This window comes from Poecilia reticulata, linkage group LG9 (assembly GCF_000633615.1).
Source record: "Poecilia reticulata strain Guanapo linkage group LG9, Guppy_female_1.0+MT, whole genome shotgun sequence".
NCBI classification, from domain to species: domain Eukaryota; kingdom Metazoa; phylum Chordata; class Actinopteri; order Cyprinodontiformes; family Poeciliidae; genus Poecilia; species Poecilia reticulata.
In genome coordinates, this window is record NC_024339.1 from 249,897 (window position 1) to 261,024 (window position 11,128).

An 11,128-nucleotide genomic window follows, 5' to 3' on the forward strand; every position below is an offset into this window, starting at 1 on the left:
CAGAATGTTTTTGAGATGCAGATGTTTAAAAATATTAGTATCAGACAAGGGGAAATAGTAATAATAATTTATAATAATAAAACCTTGTATTTGAAGAAAGGTATCCTTTTATAGGTTTAATTTTGGCTAATTGTGACAAAGACCTCTCTAGCAAATATATAACATCCCTATCTTTTTTATACTAAGATCATGTCTGGAAAAAGTCAGAATTWGCTTTTTGCCTTCCATAAGAGKAATCTTTCTTACACTGCTTTTCCATTTCCAATACTTGGATCCAGCCTTCTATTTAAATGTTACGTAATGTTGCTGACAGTCAGACAGCCTGTCCCCAAATCCCCAATCRCTATCATAGCTCTGCTGGTGAAAGAGAGTTCATGCAGTTTACAATTTCCGCTACACCAAAATGTCCACTGTGGGTCACATGGCTCATAAAATTCCATATACTGAAACTGTGCTTTACAAATAAATTTAAATATTGTCTCTGGCTCTCAGAAAGTAGAGAATGAAACATCTTCCCACCCTCCGCCCCTCACTCTACCTGACTGGGTAGCTGGCTGGCAAGTGACAAGGCTGACAGACGTGCTATGTTGGTGGATTAGCATCAAGATGGCGGGGAGTGCAGTTTCCTGGTGGTGTCAGCCATCATGATACCAGCTACAGGTCTAATGAGGGAGACTGCCGCCTCGGCATTCCGTCCCCAGTGTCAGGAATTGGACGACAAATCAGCAGTGCATCACGGGCACACCACAAATGATATGTTGACAAATGCAGATATTTCACTTTTAATTGACACTAAGAGACAGAGATGATCCGGCTGCCAGGGCTTCTGAGGAGACAAGGACAAGACAAGATGGGAGGAAGAGAGAAGGAGAAGTGGGGGAGGAATGAGGTCCTGGGKGGCAGGAGGAGTGTAGGAGAAAATAATATGTAAGCCTTGGAAGATGTTTAATATTTGTGCTGGTGTCACTTTTCATGGTTGAAGTGGAGAAAGAGGGGAGTGAGGGGTTGAGATTAGAGGTGTGTGTTTCTGAGACTTGTCAGAACTGACAGCAGCTGTATTATCCAGCTGTCTCAAAGCCAAGTGGCTTAAAYCCTGAAAACATTGACTATTCCTTTTTCCAGGTATATTTTCTTTGAAAAGTTTCTGACAAAAGCTTCATTACAAGTGATAATACTTGTTTAATTTGCTCATATTTCCCTATCACAAATTTACATTTTTTGAAGCTTTACCTTTTCATGCATGAATTATGATCCTTTGTGTCAGGATTTTTTTCCCTTTTTTATTTTTTTAAGGCATAAAAAAATGTAGGAAAAAAAAATTGTAAAAAAAATAATTTTTTTTTAAAATATTTTTTGTAGGTGATCAATTGTAATTTTCTCCAAATACAATGTTGTTATTTGAAAAATACATCAGCAGTATTGTTCTTTAGGGGTTATCTGATGTCATAATATTTTTTTTTACCTGCAAGAGTCGTCTACAGTAGAAGGAGGGACCGGGTCGGTTGGCATGATTTTTGTCTGTAGGCCATATTGGATTTAACAAAAATAATTTCTTGCATTTGCAGCTGATAGCCAGTAGTTATAGTGTATTTGANCAGAACAGCTGCCGCAGGTGCTGTCCCACATTCAAGCCCTGGGATTCTCGGTAAACTTTCAGAAAAGTTCACTGAACCCGAGTCAACAGTTCTCATTCCTGGGGCTGGAAATATGCTCCCTGTCAGTCTCTCAGAGCACCGTGTGACCGCGTTTCATCGGTGCCTTGCTCAGTTTCAGTTGGGGTGCCAACTGCGCTTCCGGACTGTCTTACAGCTGATGGGAATGATGGCCTCCATGATCGCAGTGGTCCCGCTCAGACTGTTAAAAATGCGTCCGATGCAGCGCTAGACACGCTCTCACCGACTGTGTACGTCACAGCACCTGCACAGAAGGCTGACGATAACTGCTGCTTGCATGTCAGCCCTTCGCCCGTGGAGGGAGCCCGGACTGCTGTACTGTGGGTCTCCAATCGGCAGGGTGTCCTTTCGCAAAGTGTTGTCCACAGATGCCTCTCTGAAGGGTTGGGGGGCAATATGAGATGGCATAGCAGTGAGGGGGGTCTGGACATTAACCCAATCAAAGCTCCACATAAACTACCTGGAGTTGCGGGCGGTCCTGCTGGCTCTGAGGCATTTTTGCAGGGTTCTGATGAACCAGCATGTTCTGATAAGGACGGACAACACCACTGTCATGTCCTACATAAACAGACAAGGGGGCACTCATTCACTTCCCTTGCTGAAATTGTCTCACAAACTATTGAGGTGGTGCAGCTTTCATTTTCTGTCTGTCAGAACAACTCATGTTCCTGGGCACCTGAATTTGGGGGCAGATCTGCTGTCCAGGGGAGGCCCACTGGTGAGGGAGTGGAGACTGCATCCATCTGTGGTGGTACAGATTTGGCAACGGTTCGGCAAAGCTTCAGTCGATATCTTTGCCACCAAAGCCAACACCCACTGTCCCCTGTTCTTTTCCATAACGGATCACAGCGCTCCACTGGGAGTGGATGTCCTGGATCACCCATGGCCCAATGTGCTTCTATRTGCATTTCCCCCAGTGGAAATGATTTTGCCAGTACTGGACAGAGCAAGCAGATGGGGCCTATCTTTGATTCTGGTGGCCCCTCGCTGGCCAGCAAAGTCATGGTATGCAGAAACAATCAGCTTGCTCCATTTGAGCCCCTTGAGTTGGTTGATTTGAAATTTCTATCATACAAGACAGCTCTGCTTCTTGCTTTGGCAACAACAAAACGGGTTGGGGACCTGCATGCACTTTCAGTGCATCCCTCTTGTGTTCAGTTTTCAGCTGATGGTTTAAAGGTCACCTTAAGACCAAATGCTGCATATCTCCCTAAGGTGATTCCTTCGGATTACAGCACAATGACCATTGAGCTTTCTAGGTTTTATCCCCCTCCTTTTGCTTCTGAAGAATAAGGAAGGTTGCATTTGCTGTGCCCAGTGCGTGCACTGCGTCTTTACATCAATCGCACTCAGAATGTGCGACTGTGTGATMAGCTGTTTGTCTGTTTTGCCAATCCAGCTAGAGGGAAAGGCTCTGTCCAGACAGATACTCTCTCATTGGGTCGAAAAGGCTATTTCTCTTGCTTACAACAGCAAGGGCCTCCCTTTACCTCATGGTGTGAGAGCACATTCAACCAGGGGTGTAGCGGCATCCTGGGCCCTTTTCAGAAGGGTCCCTGTGAGTAACATCTGTGCTGCAGCCAGCTGGTCTTCACCGCACACTTTTGTTCGGTTTTATCGTCTGGATGTGACCGCCCCTTCTGTGGCTCACTCTGTTCTTTCTGCTGGGTTGGAGGTTTCAAACAAACTCAGTGCATTTGTCTCAGGTTTGATGGCTGCTCGGCGGGGCGTGTATATATGTCCCATACTCTGTGTTGTACAGAGTGAATCGACTGAAAGGGAACGTAATGTTATGCATATAACTACTGTTCCCTGAAGGAGAGGAACAAGGTACAACACCTTTGTACCTCGTTCCTCTGYCCCGCTGTTTCAGCTTGGCTCGGTGAAGAGCGGCCATCGAACTGAATAATGACTGTGATGGGGATGTATTTATATGCAGGCTGGGCCTGCCACCCGTCATCACACGTCATTTGCCTAAAGGCGTGATTAAAGGTGTCTTCAGTTAGACCACGCAGGGTGTGATATCCCAYACTCTATGTGTTGCACCTCATTCTTCTCCTTCAGGGAACAGTAGTTATCTGCATAACATTACGTTAGGATGCTTTCGTCCTCATGGACCCAATGACTTGCATATAAGTGTCTTTTGGGGCATTTGGGACAGTTGAAGGGTTAAAAAAATGCGCTGGCCTCATTTTTTACCTTTGTGTCTTCAAAATATGACTTTTATTTCTTCCCTGGCCAAAGTATTCATGCTTAACATAAATTTTTTACATTTAATTCAATTCAATGATTAATTAAAGCAGGCTGAAAAAAAAATCTCCAAAGTCGGCATTTTTAAAGAAAAACAGATAAAAATAACTTTGTGTTTCAGATTTAGATTATGTTTKGTATTATAACAACAAATAATATGGTTTATTGTGAAATATGACATCATTTTTTATTGTTCTAAACAAATGTGTGAGCTTTGGCCTTTTACAAGAATCTTGCAGAGACAAAACTTAAAAGGAYCTATGATTAGTTGAACATGTTGGCCTAAATGTGTTATAATTTTCCTATTAGCTATTTGTGATATGTCAAAGCTCACAATTTCTTCAAAAAACATATTTTTTGTTATATTTTTCACCCATGGAGGTCGTCATTGTTTCACTTGCTGGGTTGATGATGAGGTTGTGTCCGTTCTGTACCGGAATCTACAGAGTAAACAGGGAGGATAGCTTTACCTGAGTTGTTCATTATTTTGGGTTTGAGTGTAATTTTAGACAATGCCACATTGAGTCGATGTTGAGTGTAAATAAAATATAGTGATGTGAGTCTGCATCGCTTCCCACATGAAAAAAGAAGAGCTCAGTGGGAAAGAGCATGCATTTGTGCCTTCAACTTCTCTCTGCAGAAGACTTTGAGTAAGTTGTCCCAGCTTCCAAAGCGGAATTAACATATGACTTGTATAATAAAGCAGTCCTGGATCAGCTTGGCATTCACGTACATTCTAACCACGCCAGAGTTCATTTCAATACTTCTTACCTGTAACAGAATACTACATATTCCATTTYCTGTCTGTGGAAAAACAAAGGATTAGTTAAATGTAAAAATTAGTTAAATGTAATTAGTTGAATGTAAAAAAGACAATCTGGTGGCAACGATRATGAAAAATKTACAGAGCTGATAAAAGAGGTTTGTATCGCTCAGCTGAAACCTTGACTCTCCTAATATCCTTCATTTACCAAGAAGTGACTTAGAACTTAGACAAGGGAACTTGCAATGTTCTTGAGGATTCTGCGAACCTTTTTACAGTGAATGTTGCTCGTGAAAACAGATCATTCACAAAAGATTTTGAAAAATTGTGCATATTAAATAGTTTACCAAAGCTAATAGAAAAACAGTGATTATCCAACATGTCTGAACCTTCTCAGACATAACCTGTTTGGTCTGCTTCACTTTGACCCTGGAGCACCTCCTGCTGGTTCTCGCAAACAAAATCTGCTGTTAGTTGCCATCTATGTTAGGAGATGTGGGAGGGACTGCTGCACTGCATTCCTCGTGTCAATTGACAGGAGCCAGATGGAGGCTTACCTCTGTGCCAGGGCTGAGCTGAAGTCAAGAGAGCAGGAAAGGGAGGGAGGAACCTTTTCAGGGAAGAACAAGGGAGGGTGACAGAGGGAGGAAGAGAAAAGGTGGGCAGGGCTGCCTTGTAATCACTTCTGCTGACAGTTTGGTGCAAAGTAAAGGAAGTGAGAAAGAGGCAGTGGACCTTGTTGCGTCTCCGCTGCCATCCCTAGTGTGAGGAGTGGGTTGGCAGTTGTCCTGGAGGATCATGGAAGGGAGGCGGCTGATGCTGCTGCCACTGCTGTGCTGCTGCTACTGGGCACATTGCTTGATAGGTATGATGAACAGACATTTTTAAAGCAACAACAATGGAGGAAACTTCTAGTCTTTTTCATTCTGARGTTGGAGTTTTGGCACTGAGATGAGCTGAAGAGCTCTTTGACTGCAGAGTATTTTTAAGGACTACGTTAATGCAGGTTGACTGCTACTGCCAGGGCTTAACGCTGAATTTAATGAGGCAGCTCTCAACACCAGTTTGAAAATCCGTAATTAGAATCCAGACTGTGTCAGTGGGTTTATCTGATGAGTATCTAGTGCAGTATTTCTATGTCCAGCTCACACTTTTCAAAAAAAAAAAAAAGAGATTTAATTGGATTACTAATCCTAGTGATGTCTATCATTTAATTTCCTCATATTCATATTATTTGGACAATGGATGCCTTACACTCACCAAAACTGCCTGATTATCTGTATTTGTCAATGGTAATTGACTTCCTAGACACAATATTGTTGTTGATTTAWATTTAGACTTTACAGTTTTACCCTGTTAATGCTTCTCAATTAGACTTTATGGGCAACATTAACATTAGTGCTTTTTTCATTAAGGTGTTCTCTGCGAGGTTGACATCAATGAGTGTGACAGCAATCCCTGCCAGAATGGTGCCACGTGTGAGGATGCTGCCAACTCCTACAGGTGTCACTGCCCCACGACAGGGCGGGGTCAGGAACCCTGGGGGGGGCGTGACTGTGACGTGAAGTTGCTCGGCTGCCGGCAGCACCAGTGTCAGCATGGGGCAACTTGCGTCCCCATATTAAACATTGCCGGAGGTCACAGTTACATCTGCATGTGCTCCCCTGGCTGGGGCGGAGAACGCTGCAACACCCTAACCACCTTCTCCTTCAACATAGAGGGCTATGTTCTCATGCAGCTGCCTGTTTTCAGGAACAAGACGAAACGAGAGGCTGTCGAAAAAATCCAAGCACTGCACATGCAGCTTCGTTTCAGGAGTACTCTACCCAACATGATGCTGTTCTACCGGGGCACAATGGAGCGTTTCCTCTCCCTGGAGCTTGTTGACAGSACTCTGCAGGCTACGCTGAGCTCAGGGAARGTACTGAAGGTGGTTTACCCCATCCCAGTCAATGATGGAGAATGGCATCAGGTGACTGTAACCATGGATGATGGGTTGGTTATGACTGTGACAGGTCCTAGTTGTAAGGARGAATGCCAAGTGAGGAATGAAGGTCACAACCATCTAATTTTCCTCCAGCCTAGATTTTTCCAACAGCTCTTCATAGGAGGAATACCTCGGAATTACTCTTCTCAGTTATCCAGTGGGAAGGGGTTCATTGGCTGTATGGAAGACCTTAAAGTTGACCACACACTGCTGCTACCTCAGGACCTCATTAGGGAGGAAAACAAGGGCTTGGAACTCGGATGTTCCAAAAGGGACTGGTGCTCTGAGGGCATCTGCTCGGAGCGAGGGCAGTGTGTGGACATGTGGGTTCGTGCAAACTGTGTGTGTCATCGGCCATATTATGGCAGCCGCTGTGAAAAAGGTAATAATTCACATATCTACAAAGACTTGTTTTGTTAATGAAAATAATAATTGTTGGATGACTTATCTGAAGCTAGAATAGTGAGTATTTGTCAGATGTTTGTACACAAAGGCAGATGTGCGAAATGAAACAAGTATCTGCATGGATCATTTTTCTTTTTTTTAAAGCATTTCCCAGTTAAATTTAAAGTGGCATTGATTGGTGCTTTTTACTTCCTAATGACCCAGATGCCTTTACTGTTCTAAAGTTATATGCAATTTCAGACAGAAATTTACAAACACTCATCATTGCCATTTTGATTTCTTTTATTTAAACAATTTGTTTGACTCTTTGTGATTCCTGAATTGTTGACCATGAACACCAGSATGTTTTATGCTTTCAAACCAAATTATTTTCTGTTTCCACTATATAATTACTCACACCAGAGCCAGTTTTTGAATGGTTATAATGGTTATAAGACATGGCTGCCAAATATCTAGTCATAATTCTTTTCAGAATGTTGTTGGTGGTTGCACATAACATGTGGCTGTGGCATAACCTCCTAAAGGATGTAAACTATTGAGGATGAATATATTTGAACCTCTAAGTATAATTTTGAACTTATATGAGATGGAAATATCCAGAATATTGTYAAATTCTTGTTTCTTTAAATCATTACAGTTGTATGATGTGTGATATTTCTATCCTGTGTAACTGGAAACCCAAAATTATGGTCACATTCCTGATCCAACTGAATGTAAARTTTTGTCTGAAACTGTACAATGCAAACTGTGGAACCTTTTAAGTGTTTTGCTTGTCCAATTTATATACGTAGCCAGTTTGSCAATATTTTGAAATAATATAGTTGCACTTTTCTTTTTTCCACTCCCAACTCAGAATACCAGTCATGGACCTTTGGCCATGAGAACACCAGCAGCTACTCTTCTGTCAACATTTCAAACAGCCATGGAGAAAACTTCACCATTTCCTTCTTAATGCGTTCCCTAAAACACAGCGGCCTGCTCCTGCAGTTCCACCGAGAGGGAAAGTCCTATCTGACGGTCTATCTGAAGGAAAGCACTGTTGCCATCTACAGTCCTCACACAACTCTGCTGTCTGAGGTTAAGCAAGTCACTGATGGAAAGAATCATTTAGTGACCATAAAGATCATCAATGGTCATGTGGTTTTTCCTAAAGCGGGGAACCACCGTGCCTTAGGCAACCTGAGCGTAGAAGCAGGAGATGTGGCATTTGTTGGAGGGCTCCCTGCAGGCAGGAACATGAATGCCTGGGGTGGAAACTTCAAGGGCTGCCTTCAGGACATCCGGCTAGATGACAAACAAATGAGTTTTGGGGATCATCTGGAGGGTTTGGAGCCTTACCAATCCRCCACGGTGAATGTGCTTCAAGGCTGTCGSAGTGACAACACATGCAAGGTAAAAGAGAAGTAAAGTTGTCCATTTTAAAGGCTAACTAAACTCCACAACATACAGTGGATGAACAACAGTGGAGAAGTTTTATTTAATATTACTTTATTATATGAGTTACATGTTAATTCCCGATTGTTCCCTTCTTTGTATGGTTGAGTACAGATGCAGATAAAACACTGATTCTCCACCTGCTATTTAACTTGGAGTCTTGTGCTTTGTAATTCGTGTATGGCCCTTCACACTTTTTAGGGTAAAGGGCCTAGAAAGGCCCTTTTGACTCGGTGTGTTACATTTCATTTTACCCTAACTGTGTTTGAATGTGATATCCTTTGATCTGAAAGTCACCATTTAATCCCTTGCACAGCTTTTACTGAGGTAGGTTCAACAGGTGAGAGATTCTACTGCTGATCATTTAATCCCTCAATCTGTGTTCTGTTCACAGGATAACCACTGTTTAAATAACGGACAATGTCAGGTCACTTGGAATGACTTCACGTGTGTGTGCCCCAGTAACTTCTCCGGCCGGCTGTGTGAAACCCGCCTGTGGTGCATTGAGAAGCCATGTTTTGAGGGAGCAATCTGTGTGGGTCTAACAGATGGTTACGAATGTGAGGAACAATTTTTCTCATGTTGCATATTAAATCAACCATGTCGTCGTAAAAACACAACATGGCTGATTTTATTAATACATTTATTTGGAACACATTTGCAAAGATCTTTTTTGAAAGAACCTGTGAACTGACTAGCTACCAACATGTGATTTTCTTACAGGTTTAACAGAAGCTGTTTTTCAGCACAATTCTCTTCAGTTTGTTGCCAATGGCTCCCTGCTGAACCCTGTGACCAACATCACCATGACCATACGGACACGGGATGAAAATGGGATCTTATTGCGTTCTCAAGGCAGAGAAGAGGTTTTTTGTTTGGGTATATTAAACTCTAGCCTGCTGGTCAAGCTGGACAGTGGACCAGGTGAAGAACTGCTGGCCTTAATGAGTGACAGGACCATTGCAGACGGGGCATGGCACCAGATCCAGTTCAGTATGGTCAACCCTCTCTTTTCAGTGTCTCGTTGGCAACTCACAGTGGATGGACAGAAAGCTGGTGGCAGCTTTGGCGTTGGAAGATATCTCAACTTCATGAATAACAGCAAAGTTTGGCTGGCAGAAAATTACACTGGTTGTTTACGGGAAGTGAGAATAGGTGGTGTCTACCTGCCTCTTCAAAAGGTACCAGATGCCCCTCAGCGAAGCCGGTTTTCCATGATCAGTGGACTTCAGCCAATCATTGGATGTCAAGGTGCACCAGTTTGTGATTCCCAGCCCTGCCTTAACCACGGACTCTGTCAGGACCAGTTTAACGAGTTTAACTGCAGCTGTAGCCCTGGATGGGAAGGCAACCTGTGTGAGAATGAGATAAATGAGTGCTCTTCAGCTCCCTGTGTCTATGGTTCCTGCACAGACCTCATGGCAGACTACCAGTGTACATGTGATCCTGGATATGATGGGATCAACTGCCAGAACGAAGTGGATAACTGCCTGGAGTTCAGCTGTGTTAACGGAGGAGTCTGTGAAGAAATTGTTGGTACTCATACATGTTCATGTCCTCCTGGGTACAAGGGCACACGCTGCCAGTGAGTGCACTATTTAATGTAACATTTAGAGATATCTGCATATTGACTCAATTAACGGTAAAAAAAATCCACTATTACATTCTGTATCCTGCATGTAGATATTGTACTAGCCATACAACAGCCACAGGAAAATGAGTTGCTCTACAAATTCTTTATATCTCATTTAATTTTACTTATATAGCATAAATCAGCATTTATACAACATTTATTACACGGTTTGGGCTAATACTGGCTTATTGTTGTTTTCTCATGTCTGAAATTGAGAAATATGTAAATGCATGTGAAAGAAACATGTATACATGCAGCTAAATACTATTAGCCTTCTTGAGCTATAAAATTGACCTATGACACTACATTACACTGCACTTGCTCACTGCCACTTTATTAGGTATACCCCAGACCAGGTTAAAGCAACTTTAGCTGGCCGAACTCTCAGTCATAGGACTGCCCATCCTTGATTTGTGGATGCTAGAATACCATCAGACATGTGTGTGCTGGATWGCATGTTAGAACAATTAGCCACTCTGAATCATCCATAAATATGAAGTTTTAGTGTTTATACTATAGAATGTCCATGATGTACTATGATGAACTGGTGATCTATTTACAAACTACAAGTGATTATAGTTTCCATTATTTTTTGATATTGTCCAACAAATTTGTTGGTGAAAAAAAAAATGTGTTTTTATATTTACTAAGGTGTCAATGGAAATAAATTGTGCATTTGTACATTTCTAATAGATGGCGTTTCCCTCCAGTAGCTTGTGATGCAAGCAAGGATTGTCTCAATGGTGGAGTCTGCATAGGAGGCAACTGCACCTGCAAACCTGGATACACCGGCGTCAGGTAAGACCTTCAGACTATAACTGCACCACCACTCACCACTTCGCACAGTGTGTTTCTGATATATGCCCGTTTAAGGAGCGTGTGTACCATATATTTGATGCATTGTGGGGACCATTTTTCTGACACATTGTGGAGACTCACTGCTCCTTGTTGGCCGAAGCCTGGTCCCCACAAAGGGAAATTCT

General features: G+C 42.6%; 1 protein-coding gene across 1 annotated transcript in view; it reads left to right on the forward strand.

Moving 5' to 3' along the window:
- Positions 1–11,128, forward strand: part of LOC103469613 (crumbs cell polarity complex component 2) — a 49,349-nt gene that overhangs the window by 24,896 nt on the left and 13,325 nt on the right. The window contains exons 8-12 of the mRNA XM_017306519.1: positions 6,102–7,055; positions 7,932–8,470; positions 8,907–9,072; positions 9,236–10,097; positions 10,839–10,943. Coding sequence (XP_017162008.1) covers positions 6,102–7,055; positions 7,932–8,470; positions 8,907–9,072; positions 9,236–10,097; positions 10,839–10,943 — 2,626 coding nt within the window. The remainder of the gene's footprint in view (positions 1–6,101; positions 7,056–7,931; positions 8,471–8,906; positions 9,073–9,235; positions 10,098–10,838; positions 10,944–11,128) is intronic.